We start from the raw sequence: 23,124 nt of genomic DNA, 5'->3' as shown, positions 1-23,124 counted from the left end.
CGGCTTTACTACGCTTGCCCGACCAACCATCTATGTTCAAGTCTCCCATTGTCTTAATCTAGTACTCACTTTTCTAATGTGTGCTCCTTTTGAGCCTTTACATAATTGTCCTCTCCGGCTGCTCACTATCAAAACAGCCTTCTTAGTGGCGATCACATCTGCCAGGAGAGTGAGTGAGCTGCAGGCTTTACCTTCGAAACCGCTGTGTCTCACGCTATATCCTGATAAAGTAGACCTCAGAACTCATGCCTCTTTCTTCCCCAAGGTGGTGACCCCTTTCAATCTGGGTCAAAATATCACCCTGCCCACCTTCTTTGTGCCACCGCATTCCTCTAAGGAAGAGGAGCGTCTCCATCGGCTGGACCCAAAAACAGTGTTATCGTTCTACCTTGACAGCACAAAAGAGTTCTGGGTGGACAACCAACTCTTTGTGGTTTACGTTGCTGCAAAGAAGGGTCGGGCAGTACAGAAACGATCCATTTGGCACTGGGTCGTTCTCTGTATAAAGATTTGATACGCTTGGGCTAAGAAGCAGCCTCCAGAGGGCTTGAGGGCTCACTCTAACAGAGGAAACACTGCTACCACTGCGTTGCCTCGTGGCGTGCCGGTACTTGCCATATGCCAAGCGGCAACGTGGGCTTTCTTGCACACGTTTGCAAGACACTACTGCCTGGATAGCCAGGTGAGGCGAGAGGGGCATTTTGCCCACTAGATCCTGCAGGACTTCCTGGTGTGGAATATATCCTTGCGACCCACCACCAGGAGTTATAGCTTGTGTATCTATTCTAAGGTAAGAAATCTGCAGCTAGAAGTCTCTATCAGATGAACAAGTTACTTACCTTTGGTAACAAATTATCTGGTAGAGACTCTATTCAGCTGCAGATTCCTTACACCCACGCAAACCTTCCTGCTCTGCGAATATATACATCATGTTTTTTTTTATTTTTGCCTTTCTCAAGGGCATGTCTTTTTCCTCAAACAATTAAGCGTTAAACTGAAATGCTTGTTGATTCTTCCATGACTCTGCGCTTCTGGTGTGGGAAGTTGTGGAAAAGAGCTGAGGTGGTGCCCATGTAGAAGACCGTGACGTCACAGATGGCTCCAACGACGCCACGCGGAACTGGACGGCGCAAGCGGATCCGAAACGACGGCACGCACAAGGTACTGCTCAGCACAAAAAATTCCAGATACGAATCTGACGCCAGGAAATTCTATTGTAAGGAATCTGCAACTAGATAGTGTCTATAACAGATAATTTGTTACCGAAGGTAAGTAACTTGTTCTTCTCGCTCTTGCTGTCTTTATCCTATTGGCTGGCTTTACTGTAATTGATTGCATTCTGTTCTTCCACAAGGAGCATATTGGCACACACACACACACACAGTAGTTTTGTTCACTGACAGGAACTATTGTGGCAATGAGTGCTTTTTGAGAACCTATATATATATTTATTTATTTTTTTGCTTTTTTCCAATGTGTGTTACAATGGTGAAGGCTTGGCAGCTCCCACACCAATAAAGCGTTACAAAATCTTAGTCAAAACAAGACACGCCCTGACAAAAATAAAAGGCTGACCTTCATTGTCCGATTGGTTGGCTTTGCCGGTGCTTGTCTATTTTCATGTTTCCCATAATCTTGAAAATGGTTACAATGGTTTTCCATTATGAATATGTTTTGGAAATACTAGCATGCACAGTTTACTAAATGATGCTTCAAAGAAATAATACCTAAAATTTCACAGTACCTAAGAAAAATGTTTCTTTTTTTTCCCTACTTGGTGTTTTTTCTGAACATTTTATTTTGAAAGCGAAGAATCATCAATCTTGCTTCCAGCTATTTGCATCTAATCAGAGAGTATTCTGGGAGCATTTTATATAGCCTCATATTGTTAAATTTTCCAAACGTGTGCACACACTTTCTTCTGGGAACAGCTGTCAACAGCATTAACATATGGACACAGATATTATGCCAACTGCAGGCAGTTCCCTTCCCTGTAAACTGGCAGCCAAAGGGATTGCCCTTCAGAGGGTTGGGCCTACTTGTCCCAAAGACACAATAAACACGAAAACTTGTTGTCGTTGACCCCAAACGATATGTCCCGGGTGTCGGGCTATAGGAATACCACGCCCCTGACTTTCATCACGCGCAGCCTCTTATGCAGAGGGTTTGTTTTTGATGACACTAATTACTTGGAGAACTACTGTGGTGAGTACATGGCCACAAAAGCTTTCATGACCTACGTAGAGTGAATAATTGTGCACTGATAAAGTTTACTAACACACTCCATGCGTTAACTAATAGAGGAACACGCACAGGCTCTAGAGTTGCACAGTCCTTTGGATTGAGCGATAGCATAACTTGTAATGACGTTGATGCTAGCGATGGTACTGTGCACCTGAAGCAGTCCTGTGAGACGCCATCAATACTGGTTTTGCATGCAGTTAATGTTTTTTCTACATCATAGTGTAGTGGTTTCATATCACACAAAGACATTGTAACCTTGTTTTCTTATTCCATTTTTCATCAAGTCTAACGTTTGTTATGTGTAGATTACTTATCCCCTGAAGAAGGGCTTCGGCACGAAATGCATCAGGATGTTTGAATGTTTCTTTGTATATATTGGATGAATATTCTAACAGTTTTGAGATTATATACAGGAGCATATATGACCACTATGAATATTAAATATTACCTTTGCATGACAACTGAGGACGGGTGATTTAAAAGTTGAAGTTTACTCTGACTGAAATTAATGTACTCAAACCTACTTTCCATAATTAAACACTCTATTTCTTTTTCCACATTCTTTTTTGCAGTCCTCAAGAAAAATTCTACTCATTGTTCTTTCTGTTTAAGATATATCTACCGCACATCTACAGTAAGAACAAATAAACTATTACAATGGTAATTGTAATAATATATTATGTAGACAATGTGCAGTGTCTGTTCTTGCTTGTTAATAGAGAAAGCAGCAGGGGAGCAGTAATCTTTATGTATATATCTTCTAGTAGATGTTTACAATACCAAAACAGAAGGAAGCTGGTCAATTTAATTAGAATTGGCTGTGTTACTCTTAGTGGTTACAGTGAGGCTTCGTGGACTACTTAGAACCTGCTCCTCTTATTCATGATGCCCCCCCACCCCCCTCCTCCAGCGGCAGGAAAATAAAGTGAGTAAAATAGTGCACAGACTGGGGAGAGTGATAATAAAGGAAAAGGGTGTGCGCTGGTTGTTCCTGTTTAATAATTTGCTACATCTGTGTATGTCCCTTATGAGTTGTATACCCACTTTAATTTCTGCTTGCAAAATTCAAGCAAGTTATTGCCACCTGGTCTATCTGCCAAAAGGCTTTTAATTTTAATCATTCAATCAGTGTCGGCTTTATTCAGTTTTCATAAAAAAAACATAAAAACTTACAATACAAATATAAAGTGCACGTCCCAATGCATAAATACAGTAAAATCAGTTAAATAATTAAAAAGAACGCAAGGACACGCCATTACTGAAGTCCTGTTTCCAGCATGGAAAACTGAACAGCCTACAACAAATTTCAGTAGAAGACAACTGTTGTAAAAACAGTAGGGCAAGGTGATATTGTTCAAAATTCAGTTCACGAAATATAGGCAATGTAAAATGTCTCCGAGAGGCGTCATAAACGTTGCAGACGAAAATGATGTGGAAGGTGGATACATTGGCTAGATAGACAATCGCAGGGGCAATTAAACGAAACTGCTGACCAATCATTCATTGCTGGAATGCTAACTAGGTAAATGATGTAAAACGGGTTGGGAGAAACATGCGTTGGCAGCTCTGCCCAAGACTAAGAAAAGGTTCCACACCACTACTTACAAGAAGCAACCTTGTTTTTTATAACACTGGGTTTTATCATTTTCTGGGTAAGCCTTCGGTTTTCAAGTAAGTATAATTTTTTTTCCTTTAGGTAGTTTCTACTGACCTTGTGTAATACTTCGGGAGTGGTAAATTAGTCTACATGGCCAATGCCTGATAAAACTGCGTAACACATTTAAACCAGGGCATAAGATGCAAACCGGCCAGCTTACAACAGTCATTATTAAACGATCGATTTAAGCAAGTGGATTCGGAAGTCCATACCTTGTGCCATAGTATAATTGGCTGAATTTTGATCAGGTCAGATAAAAACATAACCCCCAGTTCGGAATGGGTACACAGATCTGGAACAGCTTGTAGGGGCAGACAGAAGTTTCTTAAAGGCCTTCTTTGCCGTCTGAAGATGATTAACATTAGGATAGCCCGAAATGCCGACCTCGTAGAGAGCACCAAAGAAACATTTGCATTGTATATTGGAAGCATCTCACTCACAGGTTTGTTACCTAGTTTAGTGGGGAAGTTTAAAAGATCGGTCACAGATTTGTTGAAATACTGAGGACCATGTGCCGTGTTAATCGAATAAAACATGCAAGTAGGGGAAAGTGGGGGTAAAAGTTAGCTGGCCATAAAGTTCTGGCACATTTTATTACAAAGGTATTTTGTTAACAATCAAACCAAGCTCAGTCATGTGGACAATAAAACAGGTGAGTGATCTCTGTAAGCCCCAGGGGGATACGAGACATAAGGGCTGCGCCATCACAAAGGATGGGTCTGTGGCCGATCTAGGGGAACTCTTTACAGTTTTTTCCTTAATATAGAGCCTATGCTGTTTAATATACAAGGTAAACAAAAAAGGTGCTAGAATGCAGCATTCTCAGATTTCTTTTTTGAGATCAAAAGCACAGGTACATTTACCCCTACAGCTAAAGCGCGCACTGACCTTTGCCCTGGAGTACATTTCTCTAATTTGCTAATTCTGGCCATGCTCCTTGTGAGTTGTACATCCACCCACTTTAATTTCCACTTGCAATATTCAAGCAGCCCAGATGTGCATAAAATATTGCCGCCTGGTCTATCGCCCACAAGACCTTTCAGTTAAACACCACCATCCTATATAAACAAATCACCCACAAGCCCTGCTTCTCAGATTTCCAAGATTTTTCACAGCTGTCCACCTATCTATCCACTCAAACCACTTGGCTGCACTGCAGGCCAGTCTTTCAGAGAATCTGCCCCCATCTCTGGGACTCAGTAGCATCCTTCACCCTCTATCCTTGAGAGCCATTTGACCTTTAGTAAACTTCTGAGCATTCATCTTCCAAAATAAAAATACCCTTGATATACTTTGAAACTAATCATTACCTCAAGTGCGCAAGACTTTTCTGAGGAGTAATGTGCCTCCTTCTCCTTTAGTTATGAAATCTCTCTCTTGCCCACACTTTTTTCATTTCATAATTATTTTGAATAGTTTTAGTATATAGTAGCACATTAGAGGCAATCATAGTTGGTGTGCAGATTTGATATATCGATAATAAGAGTAGTTAGTAAGTATTTGTAACGACCACATAATCTTACTATGTGTATGAGAAAGCAATATACTATAATATGCCACTTCTGCTAAAAGAGAGAAAGGGGCTAACTCCCTTTTAACATCTTGGAATTCCAGCATGTATCTGATTGCAAGAGACCAGATTCTGAGCATTTGGTAGGAGTCCAATGAGATTTCTGTATAGTCCAAAATTTGCATTGGATTAAGAGGTGATGGATTTGGTTACATGTTTCCATATTATTCCATTACGAGACTGTTGGAGGGTGGGGTTTTAATCTATTACAGCAGTGGTTCCCAACCTTTTGACTTCTGTGGACCCCCACTTTATCAGTATTGGATCCCGGGGACCCCCACTGAATCATTATTGGGATCCCGGGAACACCCATTGTCTCATTACTGAAAGCTGGGGATCTAATCTGTTAATATGATTTCATTTTCTCAGCAGCCATGGGCCACCTGAGGAGCCAAATCAAATTTTAAATTGTGTAAAAAGAAAATGAAAACTGATATAGTTTCATCATTTCTAAACACATGAGTATAAAGTCAAGTCTATTACATCCCATATCTGAACACAATGGGAAGGCAATGGCATTCGGTTGGTATATGTATTCTGCAACGTATCCAGTCTGCTGTTGGCGCAAAGAAACCTCAATCCTCAGCTATTAGAATATGAGTGAGATGCATTCCATAAATATTTTCTTAAAAAGAGTAATAATGTATAAGCTGGCGAAGTCCAGCGAGAACCTTCAGTAAGAAAGAGGAAACCAAGATGAGCAGTCGCAATAAATAATCAAATAACACACTGCAAGGCACCTCCACAAGCAGGGCGATCATTCGGTCCTTGCCACATGCGAAGAGTGGGTGATGCATCATTTAGAAGCCAAAGAGCCCTGTAAATGATCAACGTGAAATCAACTGTAGCACTAGGAAACACATTCTTTTTTTTTTATGTCTTTATTTTAGATATCATATAAACCATTAATACAGAGAACCATGTTACACAGCTAATTGCCGAATTTATGATAATAGAAAGTGCACATCAATAGAACACTTCATACACTCGGCGAATAAAGCCTGAGACCGTGTTACTACGCCCATTTCTAATGCTTTTGCAATATGCTTTAGCGGTTAAAGGGGTCATTGGGTGATATCATAGATCTGTAAAACCCAGGCAGACCTCGTCAAGCACAGTACCGTTCCGGAATATCTATTGTTGGTGATTATCAGTGACTCGGGAGTGGGTAATAAACGTATGCCTTTTTTATTTCTTTCTAAACTGGATGGCCTCTTTAAAGCGCACGATTACCTTGAGCTACCTCTGACCGCAGCGCCGCACTCTGCCTCCTCTCTGTGTCCTCCCTCCCTCTCTTCCTGGTGAGGCGGCGCTATCAGCAGAACTGTCCCGGCTTGGCTTTCACAGCTTAAGTAAAGGTTGCTATGCACGTTGAAAACCAGACCTGAAGCCACGCATCTTGTGTTCCCTTACAGAACGGCCAGTGCAGGAGCTGCCGGGCGGCGCGCGGGACACTTCTGAGCCGTGCCTCACTGTGACCTTCTTTTCCTATTAAAGAAAGACGAGTGATGCCGCTGGGAGCTTAGGACGTATTAACTCGAGCTCACTAATAAACTAACTTGGACGATGTTGAGAACACAGTCCTCCGCGTTCGCTTCCATCTGATACGCACTTTTACTGTTTTTTGTGTGCTGATAATGCACTTCGATGGAGCAAAGTGATGTTTTAGTGAGCATGCGTGAAGACCATGGCTTTCACGTTCGCTACAGGTAAGATGCATTTTGCAGTTTGGCACTACTTTTTCTGCTGCTTGCATTACAATTGTGCTTAATGTGAGAACCAGCTTTTTTTTAAACATGCTGTTTGTGTGCATGGATGAGCAGATTGGGCTTGGAGTAGGGCATAGGGTCAGGATACGTCGTGTGTTTACAGGTATATATATACCAGTGCATTGTGTTAGGGATCCTGAAAATATTAATTATTTAGGTGGCAGAACAATGGCCCTTTTTTCCCCTTTCGTGTGGAGGTACAGGTGTGAAACGAAGGCTCCATATCGGATTTTGTTGCAGAGCCTTCTCGGTTTCTTATTAGTGACGTAAGTGAATGAATGGGTCCTGTTCTATAATTATCCTCTGCTTGCCATTGTGTGCGGCCCATGAGAGGCTGGCGCTCTAGGCTTTCGTTAAGTAGACCGCTCGAAGGTCATTCATTCGTTTGTTCCCTCTGTTATTTTAAGGGTCGAGTGTACATGAATTAACTTCTTGTTAAGCAGGGGTGCCTGGTTATATGTGCCTGGAATATTCAGTGCACAGAAGGCATCTTTGGTAGAAATGTTCGCATGGTATCCAGATCCAAAAAAACACTTCCTGCTCATTTGCAATGAACATCTCAAAAAACACGATCGGCCTATCTTTGTAGAGGCATACATGTTAATTGTTTTAAATACAGAACAGATAGTTGAGGTTTGTTAAATTGTAACTATATATATATATATATATATATATATATATATATATATATATATATATATATATATATATATAATATCTTTTTATTAGTCAATTACATTGTTGACTTCTGAATGGTAGTCTTGTGCGTCATATCTGATGGTGTACGTACTGACTGCAGAGTAGTAGACATTTTGAGGTTAGTTCATGTGCATGACCCCATCATGATCCACGTATGGGAATGATGAAACCAACTTGGCTGTTTAAAAAAAAAAAAAAACTTGCATGCCTTCGTGGGGAGGGAAGGGCATTTTTGCTTTCGTTTTGAAATTACTGCTGTGGAAGACCAGTGTACACAGGATATTGCTCTGGTATATTTTATTTTTTTCATTAAAGTCCAGTGGGCGAAAGATGGACTGCTACAGGGTAGAAAGTAGTGTGCTCTATAAACCAGAAAGCAATTCCTGGTTCTGCGAGGGGGGAGCGTGGGCTGTATCTCATAACTCGTTATCTGTTCATAGCGAGAGACACTTTAGGTCCATTGTTACTAAAGGATTGCAGTCAGTGCTCTGTTGCTGTTGAGCATCCATTGCTTGTTTGCCCCCCTTTTGCTAAGAAGGCGGAAGCCCTATGTATCGCTGATCTATGTATAGAGACTTAGATAGAGTACGGGTTCTGATTTGCACTGTACATAGTCTTTTTCTATATTATGTTTACAGCATTAGGGCTTCTTCCCCATTGGTAACAAATAATGTACATCTAAACCTGTAATTCTTTTTTTTTTTCCCCTTTCTTTTTTGACCTATTAGTAGTTTACCAAGATCTTAGAAGGAGCTTAAAGCCTGCCCTTTGCTTACCATTAATTGTCTTTAGGGGCACTGCGTTTCCTTGCTTCTTATTCAATGGCTTGCCTTGTCAAGCTTGTTTTTATTCCCCGTCCTAGAGCGTAGCTTGTTTACATTTGACCCTTTCACTGCCCAGTTTCAGGAGCCTACTTTTTTCCTTTTTGCTCCAGCACTCTAATAGAGTGCATGTGTTTTCCAGTTTTTTTTCCATTGATTGCTCCTCTCTCCCCCTCCCACTCCATGTTGTGCTCTTGCATCTGTCTTATTTCCTTCCCTTGCATTGTTCTCTCTCATCTGTGTGCTTCTTTTAATTCACTCCGCTTTCTGTGTTGCTCTCTGCCTGTGTGCTTCTGTGGTGTTCTGTCCCTCTTGTGCTTCTCCCCTGTTCTCCCACCTGCGTGTTCCCCTTCCTCCTCACAAGTGCTATCCCAACAGTTACTGTTCTTTTAAAAAAAAAATATTTTAAATTAGTTCTTCTGCACGAAAAAACTCTAGTTATTTTAATTTATCAATCCTAAAGACCTCCACCATGTTGGGTGAGTAAATTGAAAAACAAAAAATAATAATAATAAAGCAAATGGTGCCACATCATTCTGCTGGCACACGCATGCCGCCTGACTTGTGCATGTGTCAGTGGAATGATGCAACCTCCATTGTTCCCATTTGTAGGTCTCAGATAGACAATGCATGCGCTGTTACATGTCTCGAAGTGACATGTAATTTATACCTTGTGTGCTTCAACCCACTTAGGATTCCCGTTTGATGGCTCCATCGTCACTTTACTATTCCTTCTCCCCATTTGTCCCTGGCATGCATCTGTCATGTCTCTTCCTGTGTTTAGCCTTCCCTGAGAGCATGGACCAATTACTACTATCCATCCAGTGCTCCTATTTTAGGAACTACTTTTTTCTTTTTTTAAGAGCATTTTACATGAGCGCTTATGTTTGCTGTTGCCTCTTTCCATATTCTTCCCAGAGCCCCTTTTCTCTAAACAGGCCTAAAAATCTTATTCTCCTTCGCGTTCATGCTTATGGTGGCTGTGGGGCTTTGAGATGGCTTGCTTATGTCAACTGTTTTACTTTTCATTTTCAATTTCTATGGCATTAAAAGTCCAGTTAGGAATTTACAATGCTAATAGTCTAGCTCGAACAAACATGCAACCCATTGCATTGCAAATGCTTGTTTTCAACCCCCTTCCTGCCCCCCTTAAGAATCCTTCTAATTTCATTGTGCTCAGTCTTCTTTCTCATTTTCTCCTCTTAGTCGTGCAATTTTGTACCACCTTTTCAACCCTATGACTTGTAGTCTCCTTCCTGTCACCAAGTTTTTTTGTCAATCTTCCCTTTTCCATTATTTATCATTTTTCCTTTTTAACCTTCTCAGCAGTCTCCAGTTACTGGTCTCTTCTCTATCCTCTCCTGCTTCTGTTACAATCACCTTTTCGCTCTTCATACCCATTTGCGTATGGTGTCATTTTTAACACCTGCTTATTTTGCTAGTCTTTTTACCTCTGCTCCTTTTTTTTTTTTTTTTTTTTTTTTTTTTTTTCACACCTGCTTGTTTTATCTTTGTCTACTTTTCTTGGCTTCATCTATCAACTCTGTTGCCCTCATTGTCATTCATCACCACCCCCACTCACTGTCTCAGTCCCTTTTCATCTCCTACCATCACCCTGCTCCCTTTCCCTCCTTCACCTCCTTCCCTGTTCCCTTATTATTACCAGATCTTGCTCAAAAGGAAAGATGGGGATATATAAGTGCAATTTTCCTTACCCTCAAGTTCTTTGTTACAGAACAAAACCAAAGAGGTGTTTGGGACTGTTAAGAGCCCTGCAGGTGATTTCTGTCTGAACATAGGGAATTCATGCTGGAACATCTAGTTTTGGATTACATTATGAGCTCTTTGATCTCACATAATATGCTAGTGCTGTCCTAAGTGGGCTTTTTCTGATGATTATTTAGAAAGTTAAATTTGCAGATCACTGTACTGTGTAATAAATAAGGCGTAAGCTCTCTACCACCACCTTTGCCCAGCTAGGCTACCTTTCCAACAGTGTATTCAGTAGGATCTCCTCTTGTGTGTCTGTGCACTGGTCTCACAAGGTTTTCCAGTCCATCTCTCTGGTATTCGTCAGTGCTCTTTTGTTTTTGCACACTGTTCTTGTCCACCCTACCAGTCCTCTCAGCACTGTTGACTTTTGTCTAGCACTGTTGTTCACCTTATGTTGCCTTGCTGCCAGTATGGCTTGTTGATGCTTCTGTATATGTTGGATAATAATGTACAATCGCGTAAGTACATACACATCCCACCCTACGTTCTGTATTCCCACTCCTTTGCAGTTGTCTATGCATTCACACCAGTGCATTCACCAATCCCTATATATCCACCTCCCACGATTTCAGCCTTTTATCCATCCATCCTTTCACAGACACTTGTGCTTGTATTTATCCATTAACATAACATCCATGCATTCATACACCCAGTAATGAGTCTCTCCCATCCATCTGTCCAGCCAATCCATTCATCTTTGGTTGGCCTCTTGTCCATTCAGTCATCTAATCGCCTGGAATGCATCAACACCTGTGCACCCATCAACCTATACATACATACATATATATATGACTGTCTTTGTTTGACTCTGTGAATTATGTTTATGGTTTCCTCTGTTAAGGTAGTATCTTATACACTGCATATGACACAAAAGTGTAAAGCCATTACAACACAATTGCATGAACATAAATAAGATCTCCAAGTGTTTTTAACTCAACTGCATAGCAAGAGTTGCACGAGTTTTAATGCAGTCAAGGAAAATGGTCACCCTTATTTTGTTTATGTAGTAAAAAAAAAGCAAAATTGGGGTGCAGTAGACACTTATTACCTATAAACACCACTATCTCTGGTGCACTAAGGATAGCAATGGTCCTGTTTGCTTGCACTTGTTATATAATTTCCATTGACAAGTATTTATTGCTAAAGAGCTATTTATTTCACAGTACACTTTTTGGTCCATCAGAAGGCACTGCATAAAAGTAGTGTGCATAAAGCAGCCTTGAGTTTTAATATATGTTTAATTCTGCATGTGGAGCAAACAGGATTAGTCTGAAAGTTGGAGTAGGATCATCTTACCAGAAAGGGATTCATTTGATATCTTGTCTCATCATGAACTGAGAACTAGCACTGTTTATTTATAGGCGCCTTGCGTTTTAAGTCATACACCAGAATACAGCTCTCACCTAACCCTCTCCACCTCATTGCCATCATTCCAGAAAGAAAACCCAGTAGGTCACTAAGCCTGCTAGATGGAAGTCACTTGTCACATGTTGTAATCGTAATGGGTTGAGCAGAATGATATCTGCCATACTCGTTAAAAAGGAGTATTGCTCAGTTGAGTAAGCACATTTGTTTAGTTGCAACTAAGTGCAGAGCATTTAGGGTATGAACCATAATGCAGGTGTCACTCAGTGTCCTTGGTCCACGGCCATCGTGGTAGGTGAATCTACTTGTCGCACCTTAGAAACCCAGTAGGATGGGCAGCATTTTTTCCCGCCTTGGGTTGTTAAAGAGTAGGATCGAGTTGGGTAGTGGCAAAATCTGCTTAGATGCAGCCTTAGGAAGCAATCTTTTTTTCTATGTGAAAAACCCATTACAACTCATTGTCATTTGCATTAGTAAGTTAAGCGCTTGTTGATGAAGTCTGTGGGGAATTACACCTAACAGGTTAAAAATGTGGCTGGTCTGACACTTTGCCATCCTTCGGTGGATATAATTGATATGTGCTTAGTTGAGGCCTGTTATGCACAACACTATCAAATGGTAATATCGTGGTACCAAGAGCTGATTTAAAAAAAAAAAAAAAAAAGGCAATGGTAATAGGTTTAGCTTAAAAAATGAAAATGCTCCTTCAGTCATTGGTGAGTTTAGGGCCTCAACTCATACCTGTGCTCTTGCCACTCATCCTTGTCCTCAGACATCCATTTACTTTTCCATTGGCTCATTGCTGGATTCACTAACTCACCCATCGACAGTAAAACACACAAACTCAAAAACAAATGCAAGATCAGTTAAAAATAAAATGTAGAAAAAACGAAAATACTGCTACCTAAATGTGACTGGTACATGCATATATTAAAAAAAATAAGTAAAAAAAACTAAATCAAGGAGTGGACTGCTGTTGTGGAATATTATTGAGCAATAACCTCTCAGAGTTTCCCACATGGATGCCACCGTGTTTACCAGCAATGGCCCTGCCATTTTAGAATGGTTAAGCAAAGATATACTGTGCAACACGATTCCAAGATTGCTACTCCGATAAACATTGCACTTTGTGTCCCTCTTAAAATGGTATTGACCATGGTATTAAACACACAAAAGATATTGCAAAGAATGCTTAAATATTTTTCCAGGGTTGTTGGTCGGTTTAGAAGCATTGTCCGCGTTGGATGCACCTCACTGCAAGATTAAACGAGTGACAAGTGAGTGGCGTGTAGCACTGACTTGGGAAGTGATGGGCACTCTTCAGGAAGATAAAAATGATGAAAAAAAAACTAGGGAAGAATTTTAAGGGGGCCTTTTAAAAGGAGAACATTGAAAAGCGCACACATTAAAGCGAGGGCATCTTCAGGCAGATGTGCACTTATGAACAGTCAAAAAGACAAAACTTCTAGAGCAATAGAGCCAATGGCTGACTCATTTCCCCACACCCAATCTTCTACACCCAGGGTTTGTAAGAGGGAGTAACCAACGCTAAAACCCTTGTATTCTGTAGTAATCTGTGAGCTTCAAAGTAACAAAATATCTGTCTACCTGCTTCAACATAGTGTATTAACAATCTATCCTTAAAAGCCAAAGGCTTTAACAAATCCTTTCACATTAAATGAGTCAGTGCTACTACATTTGTTGTAACTCTCAGCATCTCACATAGCTTTTTATCAATGAACCAACCAGGCTTCTAGCCTTGGTTACTGATTGCTCACTATAACCAACTTGGGTCTACTCTAACTAGCATGAGCATTCCCAAATAGCAAAACAACCCGTGGAGGAGGCTTCATCTTTCCCAAACTAATGCCTGTAGTGAGGAAGATTTAAATGAGGACAGAGCCTAAGCTCCTTTCTCGGTACGGCTTCTTAAGTATTTATTTCTTTTATTACCCAATTTCTGGCAAGAGCTGCGCTATCAAACCAGACCTTACAAGTCATTAGTGTTATTGAAACGTTGGTTACTCCTAATGAAGTCAAAGTAATTGTAACATAACTTTAATGAAGTGCAGGGTCAAAAGTCTCTATTGCTCAGCAGATCACGACCTGTTCCACATTTCTTCATCCAGGCATAACTGGTAATTTTTCTTGTGCAGGATACCCATGTCGAAAGTTTCCAGGAAAGTGTTAAGCATTGTTGGGTGTTAAGGCTACACCCTAAAGTGAAAGTCCTTTTGACATGCGTGGCTAATGACTCCATTACCAGATCATGGCCCTGCTGACTGAGGCAGGTGATTATAGAAATGGAGTATGGGCCTTTTGACCGCAGACGCAGTGGAGCAATGTTAGAGTAAGAAAGAAGTGGTCAGATCAGAGGCTGAGAAACGGGGATTAAATAGTATGAGATTACCAGTAGAATGTAGTGGTAATTGTCACCGAGCTCTTCAGAGAGCAGTTTAGTCAATCTCATATCAGGGTATAAGGGGTATATCCGAAGGGGTATACCTGAAAGGGTGTGGGATGGATATAATGAGGGTACCCGTATTATGGGCAGATATTGCTGAATGGGCAGTGGATAATGGTGGGAGTGGTAGATCTGAAGCTTCGGAAGTCATTGAGGATTGGTTATAAATTGGTCCCAACAGTTCTATGGCGGACATAGTAGACATGAGTAATCGAAATGGGACAAATGGTCCGAATCTCGTTACTTGAGACGTTTGGGGGGAGGTATTGGATCTACACAAAAGTAATTGCACTTTTTAAAAATAGATGGCAAACACAGAACAGTCTCCAGTGCTGATACAGAAATTGCAGATGCCTAGATCTTGTTGGGAGTTAGTGTGAAGTAACAGGGAAAAAAAACTAAAAGAGAAATTCTAGAGGATAAAAGGCGCACCTGTATGCAAAGCACATGGTCATGTGGATAATTACGAACATATCATAATTACAGTTGTGAAGGTTGATAACCATGTGCACGGAGTTTAGCAAGGGTGTGGAATTTCTATAGACTGACGCCCAGGATATATTGTTTGGGGTCAGGGATAACCAATTTTCATGTTTATTTTGTCCTTTGGGCAAGTAGGCCCAACCCCTTGCAGCACAAACCCTATGCTGAAAGTTTGTAGTATCACATTATGAATCAAGGAAGGCTGTTGCCTACACTTGAGGCAATATTTGTGTCCATTTGTTTATGCTGTTTGAATTTGTATTTATGGTTCATTAATGCAAAGCCTTTATTGCTAGAGTGAGGTCTCTAAATACATGTAAGCTTGGACTGCAAAACACACAAAAACGTGTTCACACATTTCAAAGCTTAACAATGTGAGGCTGCATGTAATGCTCCTAACAGCTTTCTGATTAGATGAAAATATCTGCAGAAGCTTGAAAGCAAGAGTAATGATTCTTTGCTTTCAAAATAACATATTCACAAAAAAATGCAACAAGTAAAAATGTTTTGCTAAATTACTGTGTAATTTTAGGTACCATTTCTTTGAAGCATCATTCAGTAAGATGTTTTGATGCATTTTAGTATTTCCCCCAAAAATTGATAATGGAAAATCAGTGAAACCAGTTTCAACAAGATTATGGCAAACATGAAAATAAACCAGCATTGGCAAAGCCGGTAGGTCTGCATTGGTGGTCATACTTTTGGTTTTGTCAATGCATGTCTTATTTGACGTGGCTTTTGTAAAACGTTATTGTTGTGGGAGCTGCCGGGTTCTCAATATGGTAACAAGCTTTGGCAAAAAGCAAAAATATTTTTTGTTCTCAAAAAGCGCACATTGCCACAGAAGTTTCTGGCACTGAACAAAACTACTTTGTGTGCCGAACGTGTGAAAGTGCAAATTGCTATCGCTTGCAGTGAAGCCAGGCAATAGATGGATAGATAGAGTGAGAAAGAGAGAGAGAAGTTTTATAAAAACAAAAGGTCTTGTTTCACCCCAGACCTAGTTAGGTGCCCAATTGTTAAAGTCATGAAATGCACTCCTGGTATATGTCTTTGCATTATTGCAGATTTACATATTTTGTGAATTCACAAGAATTCACAGTAGACCAGGAAACCGTACTCTTAGAAAATAATTGTGAACTGTATTTTAGCACAAGCAAATATGCACAAGTAGATTTGCTCTTGTGAAAATATGTTGAGTGTTTACAAGTTCCCTATCCCTCCAACCACTTTTTTCCATACCCTGCAATAAGGTTTACTTCTGCCATTGACAGGAGTAAATATCCAAATTTTCCCAGTATGGGAAAAGATTAGAGAAGTTGGTGAAAATCCATAAAACATGCAAGTAAGTAGGTTAGCTCAGCCTCAAAAGGGCACTCCAGCCCTGGAACATTTGCTTACTGCTACCTCCAGCCCCAGTATGTAGATCTGCAGAAAGGTGGCAAAATAAGGAAATTGCTAGTATTCAAGCTCTTCTTTAGAATTAGCCCTGACATAATTAGCAGGGCTATTATCAAGGCTCTCATACATGCGATTGCTGCCATAATTTGTCACCGCTCTAAATGGCATTAAAAAGGACAAGTAGATTTTTTTACAGGACAAGTAGATTTAGAAGGAACATTTCGTATGCACAAGTTATTTGATTAAATTCCACACCTCCTGGTTTAGAGCAACTTCGTATGCTTTCAAAAATATTACTGTCATAGGACGTATTATAGTAATTGAGCATATTATTTTCATATAAAGAAATATCTTGTTCTTCAATGGATAGCACTGTTTGAACATTATTTTTAGTGTGAGTGATGCGTTTGCTTTTTCGGAACTTGAGGTTCTGCCCACAAGAGTACACTTTGACTGTCCTACCTTTTCATAGCACCTAAAAGTCCAAGCATAAAGAAAGAGGTATGTGGTAAATCTGTGAGTGGTGTTACGTTGACTCCACATGCACCATGACACCTTCAAGCATTGAATGATGCAGGTGCTATTTTGGATTGCTAAATAAAATAATTATGATTGTTTAGCGCGAAAGCAGGCAAAGGGATAAGCAGTGTATGAGGGAGAGAGCAACACTGGGATGGCTAAAGAAGCAGATGATGGAGTGTGGCAGTTGGGAAAGATCAAGGTACATGGTGGTCAAAGCACTTGAGCGAGCAGAACACAAGGGCAACAGCAATGTAAGGACAGGCAGTAGAAGCACATGAAGGACAGAACTACACAGGGCGCAAGGGAGGATTACACAAGAGAACATGGAGGACTTGGGTGCAGTTGGGTTGAGCACACAAGGCAGAGTGATGGAAAGTGCAAGCATGTTCGTGGAGTGCTTAATCAAAAAGGAAAATTAGTTCCCTAAAAGTTAGCACTGAAAGGATGCATTTCACCATATGAAGAGAATGGTAAAAAGGGTATGTTCGAGAGGAGGAACAAACGCAAGGTATACAAGCAAGCTACTGAGTAAGAAGCAAGCAAATTATAGTGACAATAAAGGCAACCATTGGTAAGCAGTAGGTGGGCTTTAAGCCCACTGAAAGATTATGGTACGTCCACAATAAGTAGGCTCGACCTAAAAAGGCTCGAAAAATGGCAAGGCTGCTCATGGTCGTAAAGCATGGGTGCTTATCTTCTGTCATAAGCCACAGCACAGTGTGAAAGGGAGGATAGTGACGAACAACAGGAGGTAAAAACAGCATTGTTTAGTGATGGTTCAAAAACCAAATTAAACCGGACAAAGAGCTTCAAATTTTGTCCTTTTCACCCCCTTACTCCTCAGCATTTACTATGGTTTTTCTTCCACTGTAGTAGATGTTCGTCTGTAGTTTGTGCTATTTTATTCTTTAAAACCTTGTTATAGCTAAGTCGTTGACCAATATAGGCAGATGCCATCTTCTCTGAGACAAGGCTCCCTAAAGTATTGAGATTTCAGCGCATATCCCAGCCTATATACAATTGTTGTCGCCCTACAACGTAATCTTATTTTTTCAATTAACATGTTCCGCACTATTCCCAGCCACAGCCCGGCAGACTGAATCGTAGAAGGGTGATGCCTTTGTCTAGTCTGTTACCAGGCCTATGTCACTCTGCTTCACTGGTTCCCCTGTGGTTCAGTAATCGTAACTGAAAACTGGGGACCGTAGCATCAGCTTTTTTTGTGATTTGAGCCACAAAACAATACACTCAAAAATAAAATGAGCATTATCCAAATAAATACATAAATGATGAAATATTTAATTTAATTCACAAACAAATATAATAAAATCCTCGTTTTTACATTTAATTGGAAGGTTGGAGCTTGTCTAAGTTCCATAAAGGCCACACATTGTTCATACTATATTCTGTTTGAGGCGCATACACTGCTCCCATGAACCAATCTGAGGATACTAACTTAATGTTTAGCCTCCAATTTCAAATTCTTTTCCATTTGGTGTATTCTTTAATTTTTAAAATTTTATATTCTACCTCTTGATGTATATACATTTTATTAATATGCTAATATTATTTAATTTTCTAAGCAGTCGTGATGACCCCCTGAGTATGCATTACGGTTCCGCAAGGTCCCCAGACTACAGGTTAAGAACCTGTGATCCACAGTAGTGTGGTTGTATATAAGGGTCCACCGTCGATGTCGTTGTTGTAACAAGGAGCAAAGAGACCAAAAAGGATAGGTGCCTGTAGCATCGGAATGTTCTTAAATCCTTTGATTTTTGGAATGCTGGTCGGGTTTACCATTGATAATAGGTGGCAAAAACATAATACACACAGTCATGTGAAGGAAATCAGGCTTTGGTAAACCTAAATAAATGATGAACTTTGCAACAATCCATAATTCATTTTTATAATTGACCCTTCATTTAAAAGCATCACTTGGCTTCAAAACTTTAAATCTACTGCTTGTTTACAGAAAATCTGCCCCCCCGCCCCCAGCAATTGTTTTATTGAGTAATACTGAAACCCTACTTCTTTTGAAAACTTTTATGTATGTCACATTTAAAAATAGTTTTTGAGTCTTCAGCATTTATTATCACAGAGCTTACTCGCAAGTAACCATGCTTCCCTGTTAGTATTACTTGTCAGCAAGCGCCCTCTCCTATTTCTTCCTTAAATAGAAGTGGTATCCTAGCATAAATCTCCCACTGTTGATATTAGCAGTTTAAGTATTGTGACTTCGATCAGTTTTGTAAAATTACATTTCATCTAACTGGTAATTGCATCCCACATCTCTAGCTTAATTGGTAAGTTTGCATTGTAGTCCTGTTTCAGAACTCTTGTCCATGTTACCTGGTCTACGAGGACACATAACTTCCTTTTTCAAATGGGGCAAGATTTATTACCTTTTCTCATATGATGTTGATGTTCTTGTTAACAAAACGCTAGCAAACGGCTTCATAGAGTTTTAGAACTCATCGTGCATTTTTTCTTCTCGACGTACTTGAGTCTGTGAATCTTGTCTTCTAAAGACCTGTATCTCTAGTTCAACAACTTTGTACTATCACATTTTTATTATGGAAATGTCTTCAATGCTGAGCTTTGATTTTGTGTAGAAGATGCAGGTTGTGCCAGAGAAAACTACTTGGCTGATACACAACAAATTTAGATATCTCCTGTTTTAAAGTGTTGTGAGTGAGATTCAGTGTCCTGTGTTGTCCAGTGTGGTATACAAGAGCTTTGCAACAAGTTGGACCTCATAGTTTGCACATTGTTTTATTTGTCATGTGAATGATCATTTCTAGATGCTTTTCCCTAATTTTGAGTTAATGTCCGTTAGTATGGCCCTTTTTCTTACTGTAGGTCATTGTCAGGACTACACTAAAGTTTGTTTTGTTGCTTGCACCCAAAAGGTCTCTTGTCCATCCTGTCTCATTTGCAAAACTTACATGCAGAAGACAAATGCCAGAGCAGTTTGCAACTCATTCTGTTTGAATGCAGACAGTGCGCCACCTGGAAGTACTCTTCAGAACTAAAAGTAGACGTTCCTTAAGACCTTTAGGTCCTCAGAGCAACCTCTGTTTTATCCGGTTTGGAGAAATGTTGAATGTTCATGTACGTCTCCTTGTTTTTGCCTTCAAGTAGGTCCTAGTTTAATATGCTATAGTTTAGTCTCCTGGGATGAGTTAGGGACAGGCTGGATAGTCTTCTTTCTGTCTCTTTAATGGAACAGAAATATGGATGCAGATGACACCGAGTTAATGTCCATAAGCTCAGGAATACCTTAATGTCGGATAACAGAACACAATCACTGATTTCTGTTACCTAAGTACTGTAATCATGAATGTTTCAGCAGCGCCATCTCTTTTGACTTTTTTTTAAAGGTTTTTCCTAGTTCTTTTGTCTGCGTCTTCTGTTTGTGGTATAAATGAACTTGTAGCCTAGTATCTAATATTATCTCCCTATATGGTGCAAAGGTGGCCCAGCTGAACCCATTATGTGGGTTACTTGTCCTGGCTGAATGCACGTTCCATGGGATTTCAATTAGTTTCAATAAAGATGAAGAGCTGAAGGATTGTCTCTCCCTACTTTGGAGCTCAAACGAGGGAGGGCTGGGGAGTGGGGTGGGAGCGAGCGAGTGAGAAAAGGAGGGGAAATACAGATGGAAGCAGTGTGTGTGTGTTTCTTCCTGCCCCCTGACTTTTCTCTGTTTTATTTCCACTCCCTCTAATAGGCCCACAAACTTGCATTTGCGCAAATAGACTGCAGAAATTTGGTTACTGCAAAACGAGAGGCTTTCTCTTCCTCTTCTGTTCATGGTATAAATTACGTTGCACCTTTAGCATTTCATTTTGGCTTTGCCTTCCTGGGGCTTGGGTTGGCTAGGTGGACCAACATTGAAGACAGCAAGTTTCGCCCTGGTCTATGGTTTCCTCACTCTTATGTTTGTTTTCTCTTTCTTGCTCTTCTTTGCTAAATGGAGTATTTGGTGTTGGCTCTTTCCTTTTTCTTTCCCTGGTCACTGTCTTCTGACTTTGTGTTGTAACTTTTTCTGTGTCAGCAGGTCCTCTTGTGCTCCTTGACTGTAAGTCTCTCCTTTTTTTTGTACCCCCTGTTTGTAATTAGGAGCTCCACTTTTTCTTAGATGGGCCAATCCTACTGCTGCCCCCTGTGCTTTTCTCTTCTGTACCTATCCTTTACTTCCCTTTCTTTCTGCTCTTTTTAATCTTTCTCTCTCATCTAGTTTATTTGCTCTCTCCTTTAAGAATTATTGTAGTTTTCTCCCACTTTTTACAAATCCAATCTTGACCTTTCAGGTCCTTTCAAATGTTGTCCTATATTCAGGACCACCAGAATTATATGGCAGGGGTGGGGCAAACTGTGCAGCAGGTTTGTATAAATTGTGCAGCAAAAAAGGCACATATTGCAGCACATTTTGTGATAGTATTACTTCATTATTTTGTGACATCTTTACGCTTGTTAACACTGTCCTGACATTGTTTGCACCTCATTAGTGCCAATCTAATACACAAATATAGCAATAAGCAACAAAAAAGTGACCAGTCAACCTTTTCAAAGGACTTTGCAGTGTGCGGCAGAACTTGTCACTGTGTTTTTAGTAACTTTTGAACTACAAACAATTTTGAGCTAGAAACCATTTTTTGTTATCATCTGCAGATTATGCATTGATGATGGAATATGTGGCAATCTGATATGATTTGTAAGTGGTTGTTCAGGAAAGCATCCATTTAGACTATATGTAATGAACGCCTAATATGTAAGCAGGATCCTTACCAAGATTGGTACATATGTAAACTGCAGGTCACCATCAATATGTACTATATTTCCACAGGAAACTAATGCAAATGAAATCACACCCCTCAAGGTAAGACGCTATTCTGACAGCTTTAATCGCCAAATGGCCATGCAGGTGGCAAACATTGCACTTTACAAATACCACCCAGCAACAGCAAATCAACTGTTCCTAGACATGGAACATGATTATGAATGTGAGAAAAATGTCTTGACTAAAAGCCTATAGCTCCTTGACAGCCCCACTTATTTTTCAAAAATTAACTTTAACAGATCTCTGTAAATCAACAAAGATGTTTGATGCAGGCCTAATTCGAATATATTTAAAATGTTTGAAAGTGTCCCACCATTGAAACAGTTCAACACTAGCAGTAATGTTAAATAAGCTGAATGATTTTTCTGGTGGCAATCTTTAAAGCATCCATGTATTCTTATGTATCAAACGCCATGATCGTAATTCATGATTGGGGCTCCAGTTTAGTGGTATTTATCTTTTTAACGTTTCCCTGGGTGATTATCCATATTTTTTGCTCTTTTTGTCTGTATTATATATTTATTTTATTTTATTGTGGAAAGAAATTAACCTGAAACCAAACTATTTCTTATGGGTTCTAGTGCACGGTGGTGGTACACCTGCAATTGTTGAAAGCTTCATAGGAAAACATGTATGTTTTTAAAACCTTCCTGTTCACCAGTCTATTCATCTTTTGACCTAATACTAACTCCATCAATGATCACTCAAAAGAAGGCCTATTTTCTGTGTTTTTCCCATATTAAAAAATAAATACAGATAAAGTGAGTGGCTTTCTGTCTTCATAAGTACACATGGAAAACCGGGAGTCTTGTTCCTAATGTACAGTATGACAGTAATGATTTAGAATCTACCCATGTGAAGTAAATGCATTTCTTCCTGCCGCGGTCCTGTATTGGAAGTGCAACAGTAATCCGTTCTAAGGAAAGTTACTAAATTGAGAATTTCCAAAGGAGTCACCTTTTGTATCACTCATCCCTCTGTTGTGCAATCATTGGCAAAGTCAAGAGGTCTGGCTGTTGCTAGCTAGTGATGACCTATTGGTCTGGCCAGTTTTTTGGTGTTTTGCCTCTGATGCCTCCATCCATGCATGAGTACGCACGAGCATCTTGTAACGGAGTTTGGGAAAAAAAAAAGGAGAAATAAAACTCCATTACACAATGCCTTTCATATGTGATTGTACACTCACTGTGGCCATTTTGGAAAAGTTTTTTTGCAGTGCTTGTGAAGCAAATCAACAAGCACTGGCCAAGCCAAAATACTACTGTATCGGTGCGAGGCATGGGGCAATTCCAGGAAGCAGTTGGGAGAGTCGGATTCTGCACTTAGGGAACGGGGGAAGCATAGAGTTTAAAAAAAAAAAAAGTGGTTACCATTTTAACTCCCTAAGTACAACTTTGCTAGCTGCTACAAAAAAAAACGCTGAATGGAATTACTCTACATTTGGCATGAAACTAAAACTTTACAAGGAGGTTTGCCTTTGCTTGCCTTTTTTTTCCCTTAAATCTGATCACAA

The 23,124-nt window shown here is 40.0% G+C and overlaps 1 protein-coding gene across 2 annotated transcripts in view; it reads left to right on the top strand.

The window, feature by feature from the left end:
- GPSM2 (G protein signaling modulator 2) overlaps positions 1–23,124 on the top strand; it is a 397,434-nt gene that overhangs the window by 20,429 nt on the left and 353,881 nt on the right. The window contains exon 2 of one of the 2 annotated variants that reach the window (XM_069232396.1): positions 6,887–7,180. The exons of the other annotated variant lie outside the window; for it this stretch is intronic. Coding sequence (XP_069088497.1) covers positions 7,119–7,180 — 62 coding nt within the window. The 5' untranslated portion in view covers positions 6,887–7,118. The remainder of the gene's footprint in view (positions 1–6,886; positions 7,181–23,124) is intronic. 2 annotated transcript variants of the gene reach the window in all.

The sequence above is a fragment of the Pleurodeles waltl genome, chromosome 4_2 (genome assembly GCF_031143425.1).
Source record: "Pleurodeles waltl isolate 20211129_DDA chromosome 4_2, aPleWal1.hap1.20221129, whole genome shotgun sequence".
Lineage (NCBI taxonomy): Eukaryota > Metazoa > Chordata > Amphibia > Caudata > Salamandridae > Pleurodeles > Pleurodeles waltl.
The sequence above is the reverse complement of the archived record's forward strand: the minus strand, read 5'-3'. Positions and strand labels throughout refer to the sequence as shown.